The sequence below is a fragment of the Sphaerodactylus townsendi genome, linkage group LG10 (genome assembly GCF_021028975.2).
Source record: "Sphaerodactylus townsendi isolate TG3544 linkage group LG10, MPM_Stown_v2.3, whole genome shotgun sequence".
In the NCBI taxonomy this organism is placed as follows: Eukaryota; Metazoa; Chordata; class Lepidosauria; order Squamata; family Sphaerodactylidae; genus Sphaerodactylus; species Sphaerodactylus townsendi.
The window spans coordinates 84,357,663-84,384,799 of record NC_059434.1 but is presented as its reverse complement, the minus strand read 5'-3'; the positions used below and the strand labels follow the sequence as shown (position 1 = coordinate 84,384,799).

The 27,137-nt window shown below is 46.0% G+C and overlaps 3 protein-coding genes across 3 annotated transcripts in view; all 3 read left to right on the top strand.

The window, feature by feature from the left end:
* Window positions 1-7,987: 7,987 nt before the first annotated feature.
* On the top strand, window positions 7,988-11,308 carry LOC125440156 (neurophysin 1-like). Its single transcript, XM_048509808.1, has 3 exons — window positions 7,988-8,151; window positions 9,447-9,651; window positions 11,104-11,308. Exons 1-3 carry the CDS (start codon window positions 8,032-8,034, stop codon window positions 11,139-11,141), a joined length of 363 nt encoding a protein of 120 aa, XP_048365765.1. The 5' UTR covers window positions 7,988-8,031; the 3' UTR covers window positions 11,142-11,308.
* Window positions 11,309-23,509: 12,201 nt separating this feature from the next.
* Window positions 23,510-24,915, top strand: LOC125439652 (mesotocin-neurophysin MT-like). The gene is made up of 2 exons (XM_048508768.1): window positions 23,510-23,629; window positions 24,640-24,915. Exons 1-2 carry the CDS (start codon window positions 23,510-23,512, stop codon window positions 24,913-24,915), a joined length of 396 nt encoding a protein of 131 aa, XP_048364725.1.
* Window positions 24,916-25,048: 133 nt separating this feature from the next.
* Window positions 25,049-27,137, top strand: part of RNF24 (ring finger protein 24) — a 12,025-nt gene continuing 9,936 nt past the window's right edge. Inside the window, exon 1 of the mRNA XM_048508767.1 lies at window positions 25,049-25,105. Coding sequence (XP_048364724.1) covers window positions 25,049-25,105 — 57 coding nt within the window. The remainder of the gene's footprint in view (window positions 25,106-27,137) is intronic.

Genomic DNA, 27,137 nt, shown 5'->3' with positions numbered 1-27,137 from the left:
GGTGAGGTCTAACCAATGCAGAATAGAGAGATACAATTACATGCCTTGATCTCGACACTATACTCCTAGTAATACAGTCCAGAATTGCATTGGCTTTCTTGGCTGCCGCATCACAGAGGTGGGTTCTTCTGTGCTGTTCTCAAGAAGCACGTCTGCTGGAGTCCACAGGGTCCCAAAAGATCCTGCCTTAACAGACATAATACCATGTTATGTGAAGCATAGCATTAACAACAACAACAACAACAACAACAACAACAACAACAACAACAACAACAACAATAATAATAATAATAATAATAATAATAATAATAATAAGTTCCTTTTCTCTCAAAAAAAAGACCGCCAGAAACTCACAGTTCCAAAGAAAAATCTGCAGCATTTAAATCATTCCATCGAGTAATCTCAGTGGCAGGACAAAATTATAAGAGGAGATTAAAGAAGAAAATGCTTACCCTCTAAAGTTTTGTTGCTCGAGCCACTGGCGTGTCCAGAAAAGCCCGAAGATGCACCTATCTCAGCCTCCCATGTTGAAGAGCAAGTCTTTATATATCCCCTGAGGAAGACAGAAGGCGGAGCTCAGGCTTCAACCTTGACCTTTACAATACAATACAACAACCTTTATTAGGCATATTAAAATAGGGCTCCAGAGGGATGACATTTCTGAAGTACAAATCCAAAAGTACATTCAAAACACAGACAGATAAACTGTATTCCAGTATTGGACGTTACTTCTAGAAAAATTCTTGTCAATTTGTAAAAGAAATGTTGCTACTTTTTTTTTTTTTTTTCCAAGAGCACGGCCTCTGTGTTATTTAACAAAGCCCACAACAGAGTTGGGTTTCAGAGTCTCTTCAGATTTAAGAACATAAGAACATAAGAACAAGCCAGCTGGATCAGACCAGAGTCCATCTAGTCCAGCTCTACACTGCAGTGGCCCACCAGGGTGCCTTTTTAGAGCTCACCTGTATATTATTGTGAAAGCAATGGTCTTCATGGCTGTTGCCCTAATTGGTCTGTTAAGGTAATTTGCATCCTCAGATCAAAAGATGGTCCACATCGGCACAAAAAGATCGTCACCATCTAAGACCCGCCTAGGAGAGGTAAATTCCCCTACAACCCACATATCTCGACAGTCAAGTATAATGTGAGCAAGAGTCTCCACTTGGTTTTTACAGTGTGGACAGACCTGATCCTGAGAGAGGGATGGTATAGTAGCTTAATTGTAATTTCTGTCGGTTGGAAAAGTATTGCATCTGGCTCCCAACAATCCATCTCTGTTGGGGTTCAGTTGACAGTCAATATTTTGGCTATGTGCCCCTGTTCTGGTACTATTCCAACAGAAAGGTGCCTGACCTTACCATCTTTACCACAACCTGCAGGCTTGCAATCGGAATAATCGAGCCATTTGATTATTTATCTTGTGTGCCTCTGATAAATTAGCAAGAGGCAATAGCTCTGATCGCAAGTCCTGAGGCAGGTCTATAAATATACAAGGGAGGTTCACAGTTGTTTGGGGGAAAGGCGTAACATGTTCCAAATAATTGGAGGGTTGTTGATTGAGAGGTTCAATTTTTTTTGGGGCTAGGAATGGGCAATAGCTTACAAACATGGCACCGCCACATGCCCTGTTCCAGGTTTGTCCTAGACACTTTCAGGATTTCTCTTGCAGGAAATCCAGAAAGAGTAGAATCATAGAGTTGGAAGAGACCCCAAGGCTATCAAGTCCAACCCCCCCAAGCAACACACAATCAAAGCACTCCTGACAGATGGCCATTCAGCCCCTCTTAAAAAACTTCCAAAGGAGACTCCACCCACACTGAGGTAGTGCAATTCCACCTGCCAAACAGCCCCACTGTCAGGAAGTTTTTCCCGATGTATAGGTGGAATCTCTGCCTTCACCTTGAACCCATCAATTCCTGGTCTTAGCCCTGAGCTGTAGAAAACAAGCTTGTTCCCTCACCAATTTGACATCCCTTCAAATATCTAAACATGGCTATCGTGGTCACCTCTAACCTCTTTTCACCAAATCCAAACATCTCTTAGCTCCCAAGTCTCTCCAATGAGACCTTTTTACCATTTACCATAGACTCCAGACCTTTGACCATTTTGGTCGCCTCCTTGACTCGCTCCAGCTTGTCAATATCCTTCTTGAATTGCATTGCCTAAACCAGCCACAATATTCCCCCGGGTGAGGTCTAGCCAGTGCAGAATAGAGAGATACAATTACATGCCTTGATCTCTATACTTAAGGGGATTCTAGCACACAACGAATTGCATTGGTTTTCTCATTGCCGTGATCACAGAGGTGGGTTCTTCTGTGCTGTTCTCAAGAAGCACGTCTGCTGGAGTCCACAGGGTCCCAAAAGATCCTGCCTTAACAGACATAATACCATGTTATGTGAAGCATAGCATTAACAACAACAACAACAACAACAACAACAACAACAACAACAACAATAATAATAATAATAATAATAATAATAATAATAATAATAATAATAATATACTACGCCGATACATTAAAACTTCCTAGGCCTCTGGGTGAGGCTCGAATTGTAATGAAGGCCAACAACCAGCTAAAGATCTGGCAGCTGTGAAATCTACAACAACAACAACAACAACAACAATAAACAACCAGCTAAAGATCTGGCAGCTGTGAAATCTTCAATAATATTAATAATAATAGCTCACTCATATCCTGCCTTGGCTTATTTGTTTGTGTCATCTCCAGACACTGTGGTGGAATACTTCGTGTTTTCTTTTTACCTTCACCTACAGTGGTCCAGTTGGTGGTGATATGAGGTAGTGGTTAAGAGCAGTGGAAAACTGGGTTTGATTCCCCACTCCTCCACACAAGCAGCGGATTCTAATCTGGAGAACAAGGTTTGATTCCCCACCAATGTTCTCTGTAAACTGCAGGGCGGCGCAGATGCCATATTGGTGCTGTGCAGATCAGGCGGCCGCCAGCCGGGGGAACTTCCATGCAGTTCCCTACCACGGTTGAGGGGCTATTGTTTCCCACTCCTCCATATGAGTGGCGGACTCCAAACTGATAGACTGAATTTATTGCCCCACTCTTCCACATGAAGCCTGCTGGGTGTCCTTGGGCCAGTCACAGTTCTCTCAGATCTCCCTCAGCCCCACCCACCTCACAAGGTGTCTGTTGAGGGGAGAGGAAGGGAAAGGAGTTTGTAAGATGCTTTGAGACCCCATGCAAGCAGGGTATAAATCCAAACTCTGATAGCAGACTTGAGCGGTACTACTCAAAGTAGACAGGTGGGCATATACAGCAAACTCCCACCTTCAAGAAGAAGAAATACTCCACACAGCAGATTCTTTCAAAAGAAGGCTTTTACTGTAGAGTTGCTATATGTACATGATACTATATACAGAGTATATTAAACAGTCCAACAAAGTGCTCCGCCAGGCACTTGTTTCCCTAAGGAACAAACTTACAGTACATTGCTGTTGCTTATATACATGGTTCCACCAATCACTGTAAAGGTCACTAGCAACCAGATTGAACCGGTCTGCTTGCTGTTCTCTGGCTGTCAGATCATTCCTTTCTTTGCTGACTCATACTTCTGCTGGATAGGATATGATCACCATGATCTAACTGTCATGACACCCCTTCTCATATCCTAGGAAGCAGACATTATATATATTTACTTGTTTACATATTTACATCTGCAACACCTAACATTGGCAACATACGCGCAAACTTAAGCTCTGGTACTGCTTTGGTAAATAGATCAGCTTGATTGTTTTCACTTTCTATGTAAGATAGCGCAATTGTTTTGTTTTGCACCATTTGTTTTGCACCATTCTTCTCTTCTTCAGTGATTCGGATAGCCCTGTGGGCATCTTGCCTTTCAGTCCAGGCTATGCTTCTTTAGCAGATTAGGTAAAGCAGACTCCACTCCATTCATTTTTATTCTCAACTTCTACTACCTATCAGTATTTTATAAAGGACGTTTATAATTCAGCATCAACCCTCTGACCTTTGTCGCACACTAGGGCATAGCAGATGGTCCTCTTTGACCTCTGAATTGTCTAAAGTCCTCCATTGAAATGCCAGTGATTACAGCAGGGGGGAGAGGTGACTTGCTAGACAGCTACTCAATGTCTGTTGGCAAATTAGTGAAGCCAAAGGTGGGACTGGTAATGATACAAAGCCAATTCCACATGATTAAGGATTTCACGTCTTTATCTAAACTTGTAAGGTTTCTAAGAGAGGCGGATAAGTTTATTGGATCTAAGACTTGGCAGGGCCAGGGTGGGTCAGAAGATATTATGCCTTCCTTGTTTCCTTAATGACGAATATATTATCCGTTTAAGTTAATCACTGAGATCAGACGCTTCATTAGCTCCCAGCTTCCTCTAAACTTTAGTTGCTTGAATTTGCATTGCTCAGTAGAACTTCACAAATCACAACTGTTTCAGAGAGCAGTTCAATTTGACTGCAGTAAAACTCCAGCGGTCAATACGATATTCAGTCCAAACACAGAAATCTGGGAGAAAAATAGTAAGAAAGTATGCTACAATGGATAAACTAATAAGAACATAAGAACATAAGAACTAGCCTGCTGGATCAGACCAGAGTCCATCTAGTCCAGCTCTCTGCTACTCGCAGTGGCCCACCAGGTGCCTTTGGGAGCTCACATGCAGGAGGTGAAAGCAATGGCATTCTGCTGCTGCTGCTCCTGAGCACCTGGTCTGCTAAGGCATTTGCAATCTGAGATCAAGGAGGATCAAGATTGGTAGCCATAGATCGACTTCTCCTCCATAAATCTGTCCAAGCCCTTTTTAAAGCTATCCAGGTTAGTGGCCATCACCACCTCCTGTGGCAGCATCTTCCAAACACCAATCACAAGTTGCGTGAAGAAGTGTTTCCTTTTATTAGTCCTAATTCTTCCCCCCAGCATTTTCAATGGATGCCCCCTGGTTCTAGTATTGTAAGAGAGAAAAATTTCTCTTTGTCAACATTTTCTACCCATGCATAATTTTATAGACTTCAATCTGGTGGTGAAGTCGGCCCGTGAGGGTCGCGAGGAAGAGGCGAGACGCAGCGATATCATCCGGTGGAGAGAAGCCAGCGGCTAATCTGCCGGGAGCTGGTCCCTGGCACCTTTTATTAGGGTTTACAGTAGGCAGGAGAGCGGGAGGAATACATGACTCATAGGGGCTGCGTACGTGAGAAAGGAAACGTTTCTGTCCGGGCCTAATCCATACCTGGGGGTATGCACCCTTTGTCCCTTTGTCCAGGACGTCTTGTGACAGTGAGTCAGGCATCTCATGACCTATGACTCTTGGGGGTCTTGTGACAGGTGAGCGTGTGCGCCCAGAAGGGCACAGATGGCACAGGCATTCCGGCTCTCTCTCTGAGGCTCTGCTGGGTTCGCAGTGCTCACCCCTACACAGTGGCCCACCAGGTGCTCTTGGCAGCTCACATGCAGGATGTGAAAGCAATGGCCTTCTGCTGCTGCTGTTCCCGAGCACCTGGTCTGTTAAGGCATTTGCAATCTCAGATCAAGGAAGATCAAGATTGGTAGCCATACATCGACTTCACCTCCATAAATCTGTCCAAACCCCTTTTATAGCTATCCAGGTTAGTGAACATCACCACCTCCTGTGGCAGCATATTCCAAACACCAATCACACGTTGCGTGAAGAAGTGTTTCCTTTTATTAGTCCTAATTCTTCCCCCCAGCATTTTCAATGGATGCCCCCTGGTTCTAGTATTGTAAGAGAGAAAAATTTCTCTTTGTCAACATTTTCTACCCATGCATAATTTTATAGACTTCAATCATATCCCCCCTCAGACGTCTCCTCTCCAAACTAAAGAGCCCAAACGTTGCAGCCTCTCCTCATAAGGAAGGTGCTCCAATCCTTCAATCATCCTCGTTGCCCTTCTCTGCACTTTTTCTATCTCTTCAATATCCTTTTTGAGATGTGGCGACCAGAACTGAACACAGTACTCCAAGTGCGGTTGCACCACTGCTTTATATAAGGGCATGACAATCCTTGCAGTTTTATTATCAACTTGTTTCCTAATTATCCCCAGCATAGAGTTTGCCTTTTTCACAGGTGCCATTCATTGAGTTGATGTTCCCATGGAACTATCAACTAAGACGCCCAAATCCCTTTCCTGGTCTGTGACTGATAGCACTGATCCCTGTAGCGTGTGTGCGAAGTTTGGATTTTTTGCCCCTATGTGCATCACTTTACATTTTGCTACATTGAACTACATTTGCCATTTCTTAGCCTACTCACCTAATTTATCAAGGTCCGCTTGGAGCTCTTTGCAATCCTTTGTGGTTCTCACCACCCTACATAATTTGGTATCATCTGCAAACTTGGCCACCACACTACCCACCCCTACTTCCAGGTCATTTATGAATACGTTAAAGAGCACTGGTCCCAATGAATCTTGTAAATAGTCAAAACATGAGTTTGATGAGAGTGTGTCAGGAGTATGCTATCTAGGTGACTGAGATACATTCCGAAGTCAATGTAACTGCTTAAAATAACAAATTAATGTTGCTAGAAAGATATATGTAACCAGCCTGCTATATGTATCCACTGCCATCTGTGCCTTTCCTTGATCTCTATGGCTTCCCACGCTTTGTAGACAGCTAGGCTTCCCCTGGTACCTCTGTCCCGTGAGAACTGTATTACATCCGTTATCTCATAGGGCAGGAAGCTTTCTCTTGCTATCTGCCGCTGACCTTGGTGCTCCTCAGCTCCGAAGAATGTTTTTTACAACCATTGGGGAAATGGGAGGGGGGCTTTCAATGGGGGATAAAGGGGACTGTGAATGTTAGCTTCGTCAGAACTGGCTTTGCCAAATATTATATTGTATTGTATTGTATTATTCGATTTGTATACCAATATGGTGCTTCGATGCCTTTTCAATAAACGCTACTGATCAATACTTCAGGGTCCGTTTATTGGCTTAAGGTTACGAGACCTAACACAGTGAGAACTGTATTTTTAATATGTCACTGAATCAATTACTTGGAGCAGCAGTGGCGTAGGAGGTTAAGAGCTAATGTATCTAATCTGGAGGAACTGGGTTTGATTCCCAGCTCTGCCGCCTGAGCTGTGGAGGCTTATCTGGGGAATTCAGATTAGTCTGTGCACTCCCACACACACGCCAGCTGAGTGACCTTGGGCTAGTCACAGCTTCTCGGAGCTCTCTCAGTCCCACCTACCTCACAGGGTGTTTGTTGTGAGGGGGGAAGGGCAAGGAGATTGTAAGCCCCTTTGAGTCTCCTGCAGGAGAGAAAGGGGGGATATAAATCCAAACTCTTCTTCCTCTTCTTCTTTCATAATAATGATGATAATAATGATGATAATATTAATAATGAACTAGTGAACAGTCCGAATATTCAGCACAGACATTTCGATGGAATTTGGCCTGGAAAAGCGTGCTACTGCGACAATGAAAAGGGGCAAGATCACTGTGAGTGATGGCACAGAAATACCTGACGGGCATCTCATCAAGTGCAACCAAGAGGCAGCTTATAAACACCTGGGCATTTCGCAACTGGACAACACCAAGCATAGCCAAGTGAAGACTGTGGTCAGCAGAGAGTATACCCCGAGGGTCAGATTTTCCCATCTAGAATCTTGCGTGAAAGCACACTAAACACACTGAACCTTCATCTACCACCAATTTCTTGAAGGTCCAAAGAGGTCATATTCTCCCACATCTAGTGACATCAATGACTCTCATAATTAAGGAGAATTTTTTGGCTTTTATACATCTTCTGTAAAATTTTGTGGAAAAGAAGAGAGAAAATCACCCGTCTCTGACTGACCTCACATTCTCAACCTTGAATAATTAGGTGACGTCTTGTGGCATGAAAAGCAATACCTTGTGGTTTTTAAGAGAAATGAGTAATGAGACTTACGGTATGGTCAAGCAGGCCTGCCCACTAGTATATATAGCAGAAATCATGGAGGCAGAACCCTGAAGGACATTTCCATTGCTGATCCCAAAAGAAGCCATCGGCATTGTCTGGGACCATGTCTTATAATATGCTGGCTTTCTGTGTATTTTGTTTCCTTGCCTTCTCTTCGGCCTGCTACATCCAGAACTGCCCCATTGGCGGGAAGCGTTCCATCTTGGATGTGGAAGTCAGGAAGGTAAGTCATGGGGAAGGTAAATCGTGAGGACCATGAATTTGCATCAGGTGTGGTCACCCTTTTGGACATGACTGAGAAACTTGGCGTCTTCCTGTGAAGATGTTGGTCTACTGGCAAACACATGGGGTAGGACTGGGGCCAAGTGGAGGGATTGTTCATAGCCTTAATACTCCGGGGCCAAACCTGGACCCAACCACATTGCCAAACCCTGAGGGACTTGTCTTAGATCTAGTCCTTTTCTTGCACTGAAGTTTCTATAGTGGTTTAGGTTCTTTGGCAATATTTCAGTAACGGTCATGCAATTGTGAAAATGTTCTCTGAGAATGTTGTTTAATTTATTTGCTTTATTGTCTTGTTATTTGCTGTTGTACACCGCCCTGAGCCCTTCGGGGGTAGGGCGGTTTATCAAATCGAATAAATACTAATACTAATACTAATACTACTACTAATAATAATGATGATGTATTTTATCTTACAGCAAATGCTATTTATTTATTCCCCACCTTTAATCCCAGTGGGTACCCAAAGGGTTTTACGTCATTCTCTTCTCTTCACTTTATCCTCACAACAAACCTGCAAGGTAGTTTAGGCTGGCCCAAGGCCACCAAGGAAGCTTCAATGGCACAAATGGAGATTCAAATGTGGATCTCCCAGATCCAAGTCTGACCACTCCACCATGCTGGACATCTAGAACATTACGTATTAGCCTTAAATAACATAAAGGTCTAGGTCAGTGATGGCGAACCTTTTCGAGACCGAGTGCCCAAATTGCAACCCAAAACCCACTTAATTATTGCAAAGTGCCAACATAGCAATTTAACCTAAATACTGAGATTTCAGTTTAGAAAAAACGGTTAGGTTCCAAGGCGTGTGCTACTCGGGAGTAAGCTTGGTGTTAGTCGGTGGCTTTGCTTTGAAGCAACCGTGCAACTCTTCCAACGGGTGAATCACGACCCCAGGAGGGTTTACTCAGAAGCAAGCCCCATTGCCAGCAACCGAGCTTACTCCCAGGTAAAGGATTACGCTTTAGTTCTTCGCATGAAAATCAGTGGGGTTGAACAGCGCTTAACAGGATTACCTACACTGCTTCCCCAAAACTGAGTCTTAGGTTTAATGCTAACAATCGAGCCCAGTGGCCCAGGCCAGTCTAGATGTGTGTGGGGGACTCTGTGCGTGCCCACAGAGAGGGCTCTGAGTGCCACCTCTGGCACCCAAGCCATAGGTTCGCCACCACTGGCTTAGATACTGCATTTTTGTCAAGGGTATCTCTCTCCCTTTCATATTCTCTCCCACAGTGTATCTCTTGTGGGCCTAGAAATAGAGGACATTGCTTTGGACCCAACATCTGCTGTGGAGAAGACCTGGGCTGCTATTTTGGCACCGCAGAGACTCTGAGATGTCAGGAAGAAAACTTTCTGCCGACCCCTTGTGAGTCCGGGAAGAAGCCGTGTGGAAACAATGGTGGAACCTGCGCCTCGTCGGGGATTTGCTGCAACCACGGTGAGGCCATTTTAGGGCGCCATTTTCCTAACCAGTCCCTCAACCCCCAGTCAGCTCGTTTCCGTGGCTAGTTGCTGCTGATTTAACTCATGAAATTCAATCTGTGAAAGTTCTTCATTTTTTTCTCCCTAACCTACCTGATCATCTGTCTTGCAGGCTTTTGTTATCTCTTGGCCTTCTTTTACAAACTTTTTTCCTGTGTTATCAGCTGATTATTTTGTTTATTTTTGCAGCATCTGCACATATAACATTTTTTTACATCCTCGCCCATTTTTTAAAAAGTTTTCATATTTTTCGCCTCATTTGTCCGTGGCCCCATTGTGGAGATGTTTTCATCTCCATACTGGGGATCAGTTTCATAATTAAATATATTATACTTACATTTTTATTAACCCCAAATTTATTCTACTGTTCCAACAATGTTAAATTTATCATGGGCCCCTTCCGCACATGAAGAATAATGCACTTTCAAACTGCTTTCAATGCTCTTTGAAGCTGTGCGGAATAGCAAAATCCACTTGCAAACGGTTGTGAAAGTGGATTGAAAACGCATTATTCTGCGTGTGTGGAAGGGGCCATGTATAACTTGAGAATCATGCATTATGCTACATTATGTGTGTATGTGTATTCACACACCCAAACCCACACCATTTCTTACTTTTCTGGAGCTGGTTGTGTACCAAAATAATTTTTGATGATGATGACGAATTTTAAAGTTATCACATATACATATTTGTCAAATTTGTTTTTCAGGGAGCAAAATTACAAATGGACCCATGGGTCAGAGAGAGAAAAGTACAAATAGCTGCACTCTATGCTTCCTTAGCACAGAGATGTTCATTTTAGCCATCAAGGTGATAGGAAACAATAAAAGTTAAAAATAAAAACAGAAATTTTATAATATTACAAATGACAGTGTATTATTTCAATAGAGATGGATATCAGAGAGTACATACATACATAATTTATTTACGGTCGTTGACCAGCAAGATCCAAAAGCATTAAAATCATAAAATTTACAGATAAGTTAATTATCAGAGAGTACTTTCTCCCTAGAACGAACTGTTCTGTTCAAGCCAGAGACAAAAGTTTTACAAGTCTGAACATGGAATTTTGGCATCTTGGTTAGTTTTCAAGTTTGCCTCTCCGGCTGGTTGAGGCCACAGAATAGAATATATTCACCAGATCCAGAGGCGTAGCTCTAAGGGGGAGGGGGTGTTTGCGACTCACCAGGCGTGCACACCTGTGGGGGCGTGGCAAGGGCGTTCCAGGGGTGGTGGGGGCATTCTGGGGCGGGGGTATTCCAGGGAGGGGCGGGGATGGAGGATGCACCGGGCGCTTTCCCCCCCTTGTTATGCCTCTGACCAGGTCTTCACTTTCCAAGAAATAAAAGCTTGCTACCTGCAACACAGTCCATTTTGGTTCCACTGACATGTTTTCTTGCTTTTTCAGAGGGCTGTATGTTGGACTCAGTGTGTGATCAAGCTTGAGAAGACACCAAGGCGTGAGGTGTGAGAATGACTGAGCGTCTTTTTAGGCTATGAACTTGCGGGTCAACGATGCCCCATGGATGGGATTCATCTTTCCATGTTAAATATGTCCATTGAGAGCTAGTAAGTTATGAAAAATAAAAGCTGTACAGCAGTAGATACAAGAATGCTTTTCCTTGTGGTCTCCTGATTTTCCAATAAAGTAATTCTCTGATACATTTTGTATGTAATTTCTCAGGTTTGAATCCCTAAGAGCGATGAACTCTAACCTGGAGAACCAGGTTTGATTCCTCACTCATTCACATGAGCAGCAGATGAACCAGATTTGTTTTCCTGTTCCTCCACATAAAGCCTGCTGAGTGACCTTGGGCTAACCACAGTCCTTCGGAACACTCTCGGCCCCACCTGCCTCACAAGGTGTCTGTTGTGGGGAGAGGAAGGGAAAGGAGCTTGTAAGCCCCTTTGTGTCTCCTTACAGGAAAAAAAATACAAACTGGAAAGGAGTCCTAGATCAGTGATGGTGAACCGATTACACGCATGTCAGTGGTGACATGCCACAGTGTTTGGGGTGACAAGCCAGCATTCATCAACACCCGACAACAATTCAACCTGAGTTCGAGTCGTTTTAGTAATTATTTGATGTTTGTTTTTATAATACACAGCACCTCACAAGATTGGACTGCATTTTTTAAAATGCATAAATATGTACAGTTGTTTCTCTTTTATTCCGGGGGAAGGGGGGGGGGTTGACACATCAGCAGAGTCATTCGGCATTTGCCGAATTGTTCATATGCCGAGCCCAAAAGGTTTCCCATCACTGTCCTAGATGAGTCAGTGTGGTGTAACGGTTAAGAGTAGGTGGACTTTAATCTGAAGAACCAGGTTTGTTTCCCCCCCTCCTCAACATGAGCAGCAGACTCTTATCTGGTGAACTGGGTTTGTTTCCCTGCTTCTCCACATGAAGCCTGCTGGGTGACCTTGGACCAGTCACAGAGGTGGGATCCAGCAGGTCCTCACAGGTTCCCGAGAGTAGGTTACTAATTATTTGCATGTGCCGTGAGGGGGTTACTAATGGGTGATTTTGCCACGTGATTTTTGCCTTAGTTACGCCCCTCCTCTCAGCAGCAACGCGCAGAACTTGAAGCAGTCTAGCAGGAGGTGCATCGGCGTGTGTGGCAGCCTGCGCCTATGTGCATTTGTTTCCCGCCCAAGGACTGGCGCAGCAGCTGCGTCCTTGCCACATCCCCGCTCAGGAATGCCCCGCCCCCAGAATGCCCGGCCACGCCCCCATCATGCCCCGCCCAGCCCCATTGGCGCTACGCCACAGTTTGAATCCCACCACCATGGGAACCTGTTACTAAAATTTTTGGATCCCACCACTGGCCAGTCACAATTCTCTCAGAACTCTCTCAGCCCCACCTACCTCACAAGGTGTCTGTTGTGGGGCAGGAAAGGGCAAGGAGTTGTGTCTCCTTACAGAAAAAAATATACATGCATGTATGCCACAAGGCAGTAGGCAATGCAAATTCCATTATCCATTCTTCAGGGACTGAACAGACACCTATGCACAGCATGAGAAAAACAGGTATTGAAGTATATCAGAGAACTGTTTGGGGAGGGTGGAGAGGTAGCAGGTAGGGCTGAACTTAAACATAATCTCTATATATTAAAAGCAAACCGTGAGTTTGTTCATGATGGTCTAACACAGGAACTGCTGGGCCAACTCCTCTGAAAATTCCCAGCCACTGTAGTCAGCCAGGCGAGAGTGTTTTTAGATGTTTACATACCTGAAATTTCACACCTGTCCCAGGTAAAACTTCTTTTTCCTGTCGCTGAAGCTGGTTGTGTTCAACTGTCACCCTTAGAATGTCCGTACAGCATGTCTGTGGACTGAGGGGTTGGTTTGTTCTTAGAATGTTCATGCAGATGGCCAGATATGAGCAGTGAAAACAGTAAATAGGTAATAACTCGAGTGGAAGTGAGTTATACCTCACCCACTACTACCACCCACATACCTCACTCACTACTACCACCCAACACACATACTCTGATACACATCCAGCTCATCCTCACACACCTCACTCTGCCCTCCCTCACATCCAACCACCACTTAACTACTTCCTCACCCATATTCTACACCCATATTGAACAAGATTGAATGTAAAAGATAGCTGGAGGGAGGGAGAGGGAAGGGACGGAGGGGGAGGCATGCAAGGGAAGAGAAGTGAGGGAGGGGAGAGAGTGAGGGGTAGCATGCAAAGGAGGGGAAGTAGGGGGCCCAGCATCTGGATATGACCCACCCACCCTAGCGGAGGGAGAGGGAAGGGAGGGAGGGGGAGGGGTGGCATGCAAAGGAAAAGAAGTGAGGGATGGGAGTGAGTGAGGGGTGGCATGCAAGGGCGGGGAGGGAGGGGCCAGCCAGCCTAGATTCCCTGAGGTTACAGTTCAGAAAACCAGGTTGCCTCCGAGGCATGCATTACTCAAGAGTAAGCTCGGTAAAGCAACCGTGACATACTTTGAATGGCTGAGTCATGCCCCTCAGAGGGTTTACTCAGAAGCAACACCCATTGCCACCAACCACACTTACTCCCAGGTAAAGGATCATGACCAGCCAGCCTAGATGTGTGGGAGGGGTGCCTTTCCATCCCCCCCTCCAAAGAATGCGGTCACACACATCAATGACATCGCATAGTATCAGGCTGCACGTTTCCATGAGCATGTACTGCTGGCCTCTGCAATTGATTTGCTGCTACTGTTCCTTTCCCATTTCACCACAATAACCCACAGCAACGCGTGGCCAGATACCGTTAGTTGTCAATATAAGGACTGCGAGAAAGATCATCGCCGCTGCGGCAGCACAACAGGCTATTGACTTCAGGATATCTTTCTCGGTAAGCTCCCCCCATTTGCCCGCTGACTTGGCCACGGTCTTTCCTTTGGGGGCCACGGCTGGAAGGGCAAAGCAGAAAGGGATCCCTATGAAAGTTACACAGCCTCAGCTTAAAGCTGTAGACCAGGCAATGGCCTGGTATGGCTTCTAAAGCAAGAAATCTTGTCCCGACGTGCTTCTTGTTTGTGGTGTGCCGAGAAAGGAGGCACGTCGGGGCAAGATTTCTTGTCCCGACACACTTTCTCTTGCCCCGCGTCACGTGTGTGCTTCTCACTTTCCACAGGGAAAGCAAGAGCACTTCTGGCATGGCTTTTCATGACAGAATGGGGCAAGGCCGGGGAAGAACTGGCAGTGTGTCCAATATCTTTGCCAACACAAGGCAGTTAGTGAATTCAAGAAAGGTGGGCAGGGACAACTCATTCAAGCGGAGAGCCATCAAGGGCAGATGGATGCATTCTTAAGCATCAACCTGACTTTGTTCTTCTCTGGGTCAAGAATAAAAGAATAAAAGAACAATATTTCAATAATCACCCTAATGCAGTCTGGGAAATTGATCTCTTCTCTATCTAACTCCCTGCTTCTTGGCAAAGGTTATTCCAACCAGAATGACATACTAAATTAGTCAGTGCTTTAGTCTTGCTCTGCTTGAGCAGAATTCTTCATAAACGTAGAAGGAGAAGAAGAAGAAAAAGAGCTTGGAGAATGTGCACAATTATCAGAAAGGGACAGACAATTTCCATAACAGCCAGTGTTCTACTATTTCATACAGATCTCATCTAGTACTCTGTATATTCCTCCACCACAGAACAAAGCATGCCAGATCTTCTTTGTTGTAGAGTGCTCCATCTGGATCCTGGTGCCGCCTCCGCCTCCTCCTCCTCCTCCTCCTCCTCCTCCTCCTTTAACTTTCCACTGCCACCAGCTAGCCCAGGGGTAGGGAACCTGCAGCTCTCCAGAGCAGCTCAGGGTCCGTTGGCTTCCCATCAGCCCCTACCAGCATGGCCAATTGGCCATGCTGACAGAGGCCGATGGGAATTGCGTAGTTCCCGGAACATCTGGAGAGCCCCAGGTTCCCTACCCCTGAGCTGGGGCCCTTTAAACAGCATCAAGCATCCAAGCATGCTCACATGCGTTTCCCCACCCTTCACCTTTGCCGCCCCTTGCTGCATGCTACTCTCAGAGCGCGCCATCTCTGGCGCATGCACGGGCGTCTCCGCGCTGGCGCTGGGTCACCAAAAGGTGCCTTTACTTCGAGGAGAGCCGCCCAGGTAAATGCCATCAATGAGGGGGCGCAAGAGCCGCAGCGTTGCTAGGTGGCTGCGTTGTCACCGCCCCTGTAGTGTGGGAGTGTCGTAGGACCCCGCGCCACTTGAGTGGTATGTTGCGCACGGCTTAAGGTGCGCGGGGAAAGGGCCAATGATGTAATCTATTTAGCTATTTGGGGTTTATGTTAGTACAGGCGTCCCCAACATGGCTCCACGGTGCTGGCTGACATCTTTCCTGGTGGACGCCAAGTGTTTTGAGAAAGCGGGTGGGGCCAGGTGAGTCAGCAGGACTTCTAGATGTCCGTTGGTGATCTGATTGACTGTCCAGGTAAAAATTCTGCCCTTTCAGCAGCAGCGGCCATCAAGACATTGTTTTGAACAATGAACCCCCTTAGGCAGTGGTGGGATCCAAACATTTTAGTAACAGGTGGGATTCACACTGTGGCGTAGCGCCAATGGGGCTGGGCGGGGCACGATGGGGGCATGGTCAGGAATTCCGGGGGCGGGGCATTCCTGGGCAGGGCTGTGGCAAGGACACAGCCGCTGCGCCGGTCCTTGGGCGGGAAACGAATGCACGCAAGCGCAGGCTGCCATGCACGCCGGTGCACCTCCTGCTAGACTGCTTCAAGTTCTGCGCGCTTCTGCTGAGAGGAGGGGCGTAACTAAGGCAAAAATCACGTGGCAAAATCACCCATTAGTAACCCCCTCTCGGCACACACAAATAATTAGTAACCTACTCTCGGGAACCTGTGGGAACCTGCTGGATCCCACCTCTGCCCTTAGGGCTGAACAAGGACATAGGTTTATTATGTCACTACTGATGAGTGAGATCTCACTACAGATTTTTCTTGCCTCTGAGCTTTTCTCCCCTGTTCTCATCAAGATGATTATATTTGCATTGTACCTTTGCCTCCTGACTCTGTTCTCTGTTGCACATCCCAACCTTTTTTGTTTCTTCTGTCAAGTCCAGATAACTTATGGTAACCGCACAGAGTTTTCAGGATAAGAGACCTTTCAGAGATGATTTTCCATTGCCTGCCTTAGAGTCACCCTGGTATTCCTTGGACGTTTCCTATCCAAAAACTAGCCAGAGTCAGGGCTGAGAATGTGTGACTGGGTCAACGTCACCCAGCAAGTTTTCATGGCAGGAGTAGGGATTCAAACCTGGTTTTCCCCAAGTCTTAGTCCAATACCTGAAGAAGAAGAAGAAGAAGAAGAAGAAGAAGAAGAAGAAGAAGAAGAAGAAGAAGAAGAAGAAGAAGAAGAAGAAGAAGAAGAAGAAGAAGAAGAAGAAGAAGACGACGACGACGACGACGACGACAAGTAGTAGTAGTAGTAGTAGTAGTAGTAATAGTAGTAGTAGTAGTAGTAGTTTGGATTTATACCCCACCTTTTTCTCTTGTAAAGAGACTCAAGGTGACTTACAAGCTCCTTTCCCTTTCTCTTCCCACAACAGACACCTTGTGAGGAAGGAGGCGCTGAGAGAGTTCAGAGAAAGCTGTGACTAGCCCAGGGTCACCCAGCAGATGTAGGAGTGTGGAAACACATCTGGTTCACCAGATAAGCCACAGGCACTCAGGTGAAGGAGTCAAACCTGATTCTCCAGATCAGAATCCATCTGTTCTTAACCACCCCACCACGCTGGCTCTATTCACCTTCTCAGGGATCTCTGTTCTGACTTGTTTCTGACAAAAGGAACTTTGGCATTCCCCCGAATCTTATTGGTTTCTAAGGTCTCCCAGTTGACTTCCCAATCGCCATCTGTCCTATAATGAACAACTTGGGCACCCTCCCCCTTTTCTTCTTGTTGTTGGCCCTCCCATATCTTTGGACAATGTTAGCTTGAAGGACAGCTAAGAAGACCTGTCAAGCATGGGAGACAGGCATCTATTATAGGTTATTGTATGATATTATTGAGAGCAGCAGTGGCGTAGGAGGTTAAGAGCTCATGTATCTAATCTGGAGGAACCGGGTTTGATTCCCAGCTCTGCCGCCTGAGCTGCGGAGGCTTATCTGGGGAATTCAGATTAGCCTGTACACTCCCACACATGCCAGCTGGGTGATCTTGGGCTAGTCACAGCTTCTCAGAGCTCTCTGAGCCCCACCTACCTCACAGGGTGTTTGGGAAGGGCAAGGAGATTGTCAGCCCCTTTGAGTCTCTTGCAGGAGAGAAAGGGGGGATATAAATCCAAACTCCTCTTCTTCTTCTTCTTCTTCTTCTTCTTCTTCTTCTTCTTCTTCTTCTTCTTCTTATTATTATTATTATTATTACCTGCCATCAATAGATTTATGGTAATATTATGTTTTATATTTCTATAAGGCACCCTGAGCCCAGCTTTGGTTGGGACTGGCTGGGTAGAAATGTAATAAAGTAAATAAACCACAGAAAGGATGCTACTGTACCCAATTTTAGTTGTTCTACTGCCAACCAATATGGCTGCCATCCTGACACTAGAGTAGATTAAATAAAATCAACTCCACGTCATTCATCTTAATTCTCAGCTTCTACATCCTATCACTGTTTTATGAAGGACACTTATAATGTAATGCCAACCTTTTGACCCTTGTAGGATTCCATGGCACGCAAGAAGGTCCTCTTTGACCTCTAAATTGTCTGAAGTCCTCCATTGAAATGCCAGTGATTACAGCCGGGGTCAAAGGTGACTTGCTAGACAGCTACTCCATGTCTGATGACGAATTAGCAAAGCCAAAGGTGGAACTGGTTACGATACAAAGCCAATTCCTCATTATTAAGAATTTCACGTCCTTATCTAAACTTTTAAGGTTTCTAAGAGAGGCAGATGGCCTTATTGGATCTACGAGCAGACAGGGCACAGGCTGGGTCAGATTTAGTGGCACAGATATTATGCCTGTCTGGTTTCATTAATAGTTGATATATTACCCATTTAAGATAATCACTGTCTTTGTATCCTGGGAGAAGAAGCATTCATTATCTCCTGACCTTCTTTTAAGTTCAGTTGCTTAGATATGCATTTGGAGTTTCACTAATAATGTTATGGCAGATAGATCTGAGTCCAATATCACATTAAAAACCCACAAGATTTTTGGGATATAAGCTTTGGAGAGCCAAAGCACCCTTCGTATACCATATCTCAGTGGTGGTGAACCTATGGCACAGGTGCCAGAGGTGGCACTCAGAGCCCTCTCTGTGGGCACGCGCAGAGTCCCCCCCGCACACACACATCTAGGCTGGCCTGGGCCACTGGGCTCGATTATTAGTATTAAACCTAAGACCTAGTTTTGGGGAAGCAGTGTAGGTAACCCTGTTAAACGCTGTTAAACCCCACTGATTCTCATGCGAAGAACTAAAGCGCGGTCCTTTACCTGGGAATAAGCTCGGTTGCTGGCAATGGGGCTTGCTTCTGAGTAAACCCTCCTAGGGTCATGATTCACCCGTTGGAAGAGTTGCACGGTTGCTTCAAAGCAAAGCCACTGACTACCACCAAGCTTACTCCCGAGTAACGCACGCCTCGTAGCCAACCATTTTTTCTAAACTAAAACCTCAGTATTCAGGTTAAATTGCCGTGTTGGCACTTTGCGATAAATAAGTGGGTTTTGGGTTGCAATTTGGGCACTCGGTCTCGAAAAGGTTCGCCATCACTGCCATATCTGATGAAGTTAGCCTTGACTCTCCAGAACTTAAACCCCAAAATCTTGTAAGCCTTTAAGTCACTGCTGGATTGAATCTAATTGTTTCACTGCTGACCAAAACAGCTATACTCTGTCTCATAAAAAGATGTCAGTAGACTGTATATTCCTCCTCCACAGAACTCAACATGCCAGGCGTTCTGTGTTGTAAAATGCTCCGCCTGGATCCTAGTGCCCACCTAGCCCTGCTCTCCTCATCCATTTGAAAGTCTGATGATAGTTGATCAATGAACTACAAATGCTCTTGTATCAAAGTACCATGTTCAATAGTGCACAAAATAATGGTTCTGAGAAAGGCAGCGCACAAAAATGAATGATAATACTCATATTCATTTGGGACTATATTCTCCGATAGGTGGAGGCCAATCTACTGGTGGTCCCTGGCCCCTCAATGATGCGGCTGGCCTCCACATGGGCCAGGGCCTTTACGGCTCTGGCCCCGGCCTAGTGGAATGCTCTTCCTCCAGCTGTCCGGGCCCTGCGGGACCTTGGGGAGTTCCGCAGGGCCTGTAAGACGGAGCTGTTCCGCCGGGCCTTTGGAGGAACCGGCCGCTAATGGTGCCCCCTTTCTATGGCCCCTGACATCTGGGCCACTTGTCATCTAACGAGACTCGCCATGCCTCCCTTTTTTGGGGGGGGGGGGAGGGAATTTTTTTTATTGGAATGCTGGACGCCACTCTATTTCTTGGAACAATTTTTTTTAATTTTTTATCACTGTTCTTAAACGTTTAACTATTTTATACTGTATTCCTATATGCTGTACACCGCCCAGAACCCTCCGGGGATGGGGCGGTATAAAAGCCTAATAAAATAATTAATTAATTAATTAATTAATAATAAAGCGGAAGCATTCCATTTTCTCAACCACTGCACCTCAACTGACTGCACTAACATCTTTATCTGAGACAGAGTATACCCTCTGAAATGCTATAGCAGCCTCCTTGCTATGCAAGCCCTTGCTTGACATGATAACAGGCTCATGTGGGGGGGGGGATCTTCTTTGAAATATTGGCCCCAAGTCAAAGTTCATTCGTAAAGGGCAGGATATAGATCAAATCAACTCAAAAGAAAATGGAACAGACTCAGCACAAATGCATCGCTGACGTGTGTTCTTCAACATGTTTTTTTTTTTGGTGAGGTTGGTTTTTGGGACTTGTGGGAACAAACTGGTCACCCCTTCCTAAAAGTCCTTTCCCGTCACTATCTAAGATGAAACAGGGCATCTTTATCACTCAGATCCCAGGATACTTTCTCCTGATAGGATAGCTCAATGGTGATCCTATCCAAGGAAATGTGTTCACATCCAGAGAAGATGCCCGGTGCCTGACAGATTCACTAGTTCAAACCCCCGACAGAATGACTTGTGACTGGTTCCCACACTGTATGAGTTTGCTCCATAAAAGCAGGGGCTCATTCCGCACATGCAGAATAATGCGCTTTCAAACTGCTTTCAGAGCTCTTTGAAGCTGTGCGGAATAGCAAAATCCACTTGCAAACAGTTGTGAAAGTGGTTTGAAAACGCATTATTTTGCGTGTGCGGAAGGGGCCAGAGTTTGAGGGCCATTTATGCATGTACTACTTACCCCTCAGCTGTTTACTCTGCAGTGGGGTTTTCCCACGGGGTTTTTTTTTTTGTTTGCACAGGGATTTTCTCCTGCAAAATGTCCCTGGTCAGGCCGATCTGCCATTTTACCCACTCCCGCTTCCTTATTCTTTCTGTGCCACCTCCAATTGGGAAGGTTGCCTGCCGCTGTTTTTGGTTTGGTTACCATCTTTGATCTTGCATGACTTTGCTAGACCTGGTCTTTTCATAATTTGACTCGTGCTGCCAAGACAACCTGTTCTCCAACTACATTATTAATCCCATGCGAGTGTGGAGTTATGGCAGCATATCTTCATCTGCTGATTAATCCCACCCAGAGGAGAGCCTTGGCTACTGCAAGATGTAATGTGCTGCCATCAGCTCTGCTGGAGGGAAGATTGAAGAATATGGAACGTTCTAAAAGAGTTTGTTCATGTGATAGGACTACGGTTGAAACACTTGACCATTCTTTGTTTCTATGCCCTAAATACAACAAGATACGCATGAAATACATGAATTCCATTTTCTTGCAATGTTCTCAGTGGCATGAGTGTTATAAAATACCCAATCTCCTGAACAGCTCTGATGTGCTCTTTTGTGAAACTGTTGCAAATTTTATACTGGAAATTAGTTAATTTTAACTGTATTTCTTAACCTTGTTTTGTTTTAAATTTTTGTCCTGTTTTATATGCCAATAAAGGCTTGTGTTGTGTGGCTAGACCTGGTCAAATTCATGTCAATTTCAGAGTCGACTGCTCCAGCAATAGACCACAGGCGTTACAACAAAAAGAACGTCTTTCTGGTTGTTCTGAAATGGCAGCCCAAGGAGAAAGATCCTCAGGCACAAAATTCCCACGTATACAAAGATGCTGAGAATAAAGGTATTTGTGTATATCTACCGCTAAGCACTGCAAAAGGCATTGATTGGAATCGAAGCGAGGTGTCAGCTATTCTTAAATTTCTAGTTAATGAAGTTGTGAGATAGGGTGGAGTGAGCAGGGGAAGGCAAGTGAGAAAAGCGAGGAGTGAGAAAACCCAAAGGAAGTTTAATGTACACTGACCCCCCTTTGCTTTCCCTGCAAAGGGAGAAAAAGTCACACTTCAGCAGGTTTCGGAAAATGTGCGGATTCTTCAATCTAACAGCACGGTGAGTTCCGAAGAGGGGAAAATATCTGTCTTGAAGTGGGATTTTGTTAAATCTTCTCTGGAGGAGAGCAGAAGGTAACATGTTAATTCTAGCTAATGAAAAGGCATGTCGCTGTTATGAGGAAATTAAATTTTTAAGGTAAGGGGTTACTGATCAGTCAGATGGCAAAGTGTCCAGTGATGCAAAGCATACAGGATCGGCCAAGACCCAGTGACCAAGGGGAACATACTCCTGAAGCAAGGGATTCTAGCTTCTGTAATTCTATATCCAGCAAGTGTCTCTTATTTGTGCCATAGGCTTGGTTTTCTTACAGCATGTTAATAGAAATGCACAAGAAGAGGAGGAGGAGGAGGAGGAGGAGGAGGAGGAGGAGGAGGAGGAGGAGGAGGAGGAGTTTGGATTTCTCTCCTGTAAGGAGACTCAACGTGGCTTATACTCTCCTTTCCCTTCCTCTCCACACAGTAGACACCTTGTGAGGTAGGTGGGGCTGAGAGAGTTCCCAACAACTGTGACTAGTCCAAGGTCACCCAGCAAGAATGTAGGAGTGCGGAAACACATCTGGTTCACCAGATAAGCCTCTGCCACTCAGGTGGAGGAGTGGGGAATCGAACCCAGTTCTCCAGATTAGAATCCACCTGCTCTTAACCACGACACCACACTGGCTCACAAGAGGCTGAGATTTCCCAGGTACCACTCCTGAGCTTTCTAACCTGGACACACAATTGCACATGAATATGAAATAGGAACAGGGGCGTAACAAGGCAGACTGTAGCCCTGGGCAAAACCTGAGTTGGATGCCCCCCTCATGGGTGGCCACTCCATCACGACCCCCATTGACGTAGTCCGGAAGGAAGCCGCAAGGGTTGCAGGCGGGGGGGGGGGCACATTTCTGAAGGCACAGTCTCAAAACTTTCAGGGTATCATCAAGAGACTGCCATAATGATACCCCCCAGGTTTGGTGGAGTTTGGTTCAGAGGGACCAAAGTTATGGACCCTCAAAACTGTAGCCCCCATCTCCTATTAGCTCCCATTGGAAACAATGGGGGATGGGGGCACCCCCTTTGGGAGTCCATAACTTTGGACTCCCTGAACCAAACCTCACCAAACTTGGCAGGTAGCATAGGGACAGTATCCTGATGATACACTGAAAGTTTGGTGCTGCTAGCCTAAAAACTGCACCCCCTGCAGGCCAAAAATGGAAAACCACTAAAAATACCCAAAAACGAACCCTGCATTTTGATGCCCCCCCCCACAAGGTGGTGCCCTGGGCAGCTGCCCACCTTGCCCAGTGGGCATTACGCCCCTGAATAGGAAGGCATGCTAGAAAAGTCCCTTTGGCCTAGTCTGTAAAGCGAAGGAGCAAACAGATGTTTTTTGCTCTTCAAACTGAGGATTATGTTCCCATCCAGAATCTCATGCAGATGTATATTAAACACTCTCCTCTACGAGGAATTTCTGGAATGGCCAAATAGGTCATATTCTTCCACATCAAATGTAGTGACATCAAAGATACCGTCCATTAAAGAGAATTGTTGGCCTTTTGCACGTCGCCTGTAAGATTTGGGAGGGAGGGAATGAGAGAGAAAATCGCCCATCTCTGACTGACCTCACGTCCTCGACCTTGGATTCGAAGATGAGGTCCCTGTGACGTGAGAAGCAATACCTTGCGTTCCTTAAGAGAAATGAGTAATGAGAAGAACGGTACGGCCAAGCAGGCCTGCCCACTAGTATATATAGCTGTGACCAAAGAGGCAAAACTCTGAAGGACGTTTCCATTGTTGATCCCAAAGGAAGCAACCGGCATCTTCTGGCACCATGTCTTATAATACGCTGGCCTTCTGTGTGTTTTCTTTCCTGGCCTTCTCTTCGGCCTGCTACATCCAGAACTGCCCCATTGGAGGGAAGCGTTCCACCTTGGATGTGGAAGTCAGGAAGGTAAGTTGGGTGTGTGTGTGTGTGCGTGTGTGTGTGTGTGATAGAGGACCATTAATTTGTATCAGGTGTGATCAACTCAGCTTGGAAGCCAGTATGATGTGGTGTTAAAGAGCCGTGGATTCAAATCTGGAGAACAGGGTTTGATCCCTTGCTGCTCCACATGACTGGCAGATTCTAATGGGGAGAACTGGGTTTGTTTCCCCACTCCTCCACATCTGTTGGGTGACCTTGGGCTGGGCCTAGTTCTCTCTGAACTCTCTCAGTCCCGTCTACCTTACAGGGTGCCAATTGTGGGGAGAGGAAGGGAAAGGAGTTTGTAAGCCACTATGAGACACCACTATGAGCAGCAGTGGCGTAGGAGGTTAAGAGCTCGTGTATCTAATCTGGAGGAACCGGGTTTGATTCCCAGCTCTGCCGCCTGAGCTGTGGAGGCTTCTCTGGGGAATTCAGATTAGCCTGTACACTCCCACACACGCCAGCTGGGTGACCTTGGGCTAGTCACAGCTTCTCGAAGCTCTCTCAGCCCCACCTACCTCACAGGGTGTTTGTTGTGAGGGGGGAAGGGCAAGGAGATTGTAAGCCCCTTTGAGTCTCCTACAGGAGAGAAAGGGGGGATATAAATCCAAACTCCTCCTCCTCCTCCTCTTCTTCTTCTTCTTCTTCTTCTTCTTCTTATTGCTGAGAAAAGTGGAATATAGATCCAACCATCACCACCACCACCACCACCTTCTTCTTCTCCTCCTCCTCCTCTTTTTCTTCTTCTTCTTCTTCTTCCTCTTCCTCGTCTTCTTCTTCGTTGAACTCAGGGTGAAGGAAAACCCCATTCAGATATCAGTGGTCTAGAACTTCTGAAATTGCTTGGGACCCAAACATCTGATACTAAAAGCTGAAGGAAAGACAAGTCTTATGAACCCAGAAACCATTGTTTACAATCAGTTTTAATGATTGCAAAAATAATAATTAGGGTGCCTCCCCTTTCGTATTCGCCCCTTTCATGTTCTCTCCCACAGTGTATCTCTTGCGGGCCTAGAAACAGAGGACATTGCTTTGGACCGAACATCTGCTGTGGAGAAGACCTGGGCTGCTACTTTGGCACCGCAGAGACTCTGAGATGTCAAGAGGAAAACTTTCTGCCGACCCCTTGCGAGTCCGGGAAGAAGCCGTGTGGAAACAACGGTGGAACCTGCGCCTCGTCGGGGATTTGCTGCAACCACGGTGAGGCCATTCTAGGGCGCCCTTTTCCTAACCAGTCCCTCAACCCCCAGTCAGCTCGTTTCCGTGGCTAGTTGCTGCTGCTAATTTAACTCAGGACATTCACTGTTAAAAATTGCCTGTGCATGACATTTAGAAATGTGTGCATCCTAATGTGGAATTATCCCTTCCACATCGCGAGCTTCCCCATCACGGCTCTGGTGTATCATGGGTCAGCAGAAGAAATCAAACAGGAATTTTTGTGGAATTTTGCGGAAGCCGCAGGTGACGCGTGAAGGTCAGCAGGCGACACGAAAAAAGTTTAGAAACTCAGAAACGCAAAAAAAAAATTATAGTATTGTATATCAATGTATTTTATCTTCTAATACCATAAATATACACAATTTCTTTTTTTAAGTTAAAAGGAAGGGAAAAGGAAAATCAGAGTTCTTCTCTGGTATGAAGGGAGGGAGAAAAATTTTTTTGCTTGAATTTCCAGATCACGGGGGGGGGTGGGGGTGTTGCACCCCTAATCTAAGGTCGATTCCGCACTTGCGTTATCAACCTAAGTTCGACCTGCGTTCAACCTACGTGCTCCGCACAACCACTGGGATCAACGTGGTTTTGTACCAGCTTTGCCCCGTGTAACGGTCAAATTTCCGACTCTAGTTGGGAACTACTACTTTTTCAGGGAACCACACTTGAACTCAGCTGGATTCCAATAAAGTGCGGAATCTCTGGTGCCAGGAGTCCCCCATTCAGCCAATCACAGCTGAGTGTTTCGGGCATGCGTATAGCTGGCCAATCAAAAAACGCCACCTTCGTCCCTCCATTCCTGTGGCAGTTTTTTTATAACGTGTGTGGGGATAGACGGAACATGGCCGTAGAACAGTAGCCAATCGGAACAGAGCGGCGAAGAGGCACAGGATGATTCCGCCCTCCGAGCTGGGATCAAGCTGGTTGCAGTGGGGAACAACAATGGCTTCGACCTAGGTCAGTACCCTTCTCAGGGAACTGGGTCAAACCTATTTTACTCGTGTGCGGAATCGCCCTAAATGATGTGGAACGGAAAACTGTGTATGCTTTCTTTTGTCTGGTGCAGGTTGGCCTTTGGCAGCCAAATCTCATCAGTTCCTCAAAGCTAAGAAGGGTCAGCTGTGGTTAATACTGAGATGGGAGACCACCAAGGAAGTTCTGGGTCACTCCACAGGCAATGCCCAACCACCAGCATGACGTAGTGGTTAAGAGCAGGTGCACTCAAATTGGGAGAACTGGGTTTAATTCCCCACTTGCCCACTTGAGCTGTGGAGGTTTATCCAGTGACCCAGATTAGTTTGTGCACTCCAACACATGCCAGCTGGGTTCCCTTGGATTAGTCACAGTTTTTGGAGCTCTCTCAGACCCACCCACCTTACAGGGTGCTTGTTGTGGGGGAGGGAGGGAAAGAAAATTGTAAGCCCCTTTGAGTCTCCTTACAGGAGAGAGAGGGGGGATATAAATCCAAGTCTCCTTACAGGAGAGAAAGGGGGGATATAAATCCAAACTCTTCTTTTCTTCACCCCTGTTCATCTCGAGTCTTGAAAACTTTATGAGGTTGCTTCAACCGGTTGCGACTTGATGGCTCCTTCCTCCACCACCATGTTTTCTTTTAAATGCTTGACATGAGTGTGTTTTGGTTCTGCCAACTGGCTGGCGATGGGAATGCTCTCCAGGTTAAGGGTTTTGTGTTCGCTTAATCTCTCCAGGAAGGGAGAGATAGGCGCTACAGATAGGAGCTACAGCAGGCTGATTTGGAGAGAGCAAGACCAGGCTGAGTTCTTATTGTGTGTTATCGTGGGTATCCTGAGCCCATGCAGAGAATGGGCTCCCCATTTTGGCACTGCACTGCTAAGCACCCCAAGGGGTTGGCAGGATGGCTAGAGGCATTGCTGTAAAACAGCCAGCGTGGTGTAGTGGTTAAGAGCAGGTGGGTTCTAATCTGAAGAACTGGGCTCATTTCCCCACTCCCCCACCTGAGTGGCAGAGGCTTATCTGGTGAACCAGATGTGTTTCTCCACTCCTACGTTCCTGCTGGGTGACCCTGGCCTAGTCACAGTTCTTTCAGAACTCTCTCAGCCCCACCTACCTCAGAAGGTGTCTGTTGTGGGGAGAGGAAGGGAAAGGAGCTTGTAAGCCACCTTGAGTCTCCTTACAGAACAGAAAGGTGGGATATAAATCCAAACTCCTACTCCTACTCCTACTCCTACTCCTACTCCTACTCCTCTTTTTCTTTTTCTTTTTCTTTTTCTTTTTCTTTTTCTTTTTCTTTTTCTTTTTT

Excerpts from the sequence above, each read along its gene's own strand:
- LOC125440156 (XM_048509808.1), top strand. The coding sequence starts at position 8,032 with ATGTCTTATAATATGCTGGCTTTCTGTGTATTTTGTTTCCTTGCCTTC. Across the intron at positions 8,152-9,446 it reads TGGATGTGGAAGTCAGGAAG|TGTATCTCTTGTGGGCCTAG; the intron begins GTAAGTCATGGG and ends TCTCTCCCACAG. Across the intron at positions 9,652-11,103 it reads GGGGATTTGCTGCAACCACG|AGGGCTGTATGTTGGACTCA; the intron begins GTGAGGCCATTT and ends TTGCTTTTTCAG.
- LOC125439652 (XM_048508768.1), top strand. The coding sequence starts at position 23,510 with ATGTCTTATAATACGCTGGCCTTCTGTGTGTTTTCTTTCCTGGCCTTC. Across the intron at positions 23,630-24,639 it reads TGGATGTGGAAGTCAGGAAG|TGTATCTCTTGCGGGCCTAG; the intron begins GTAAGTTGGGTG and ends TCTCTCCCACAG.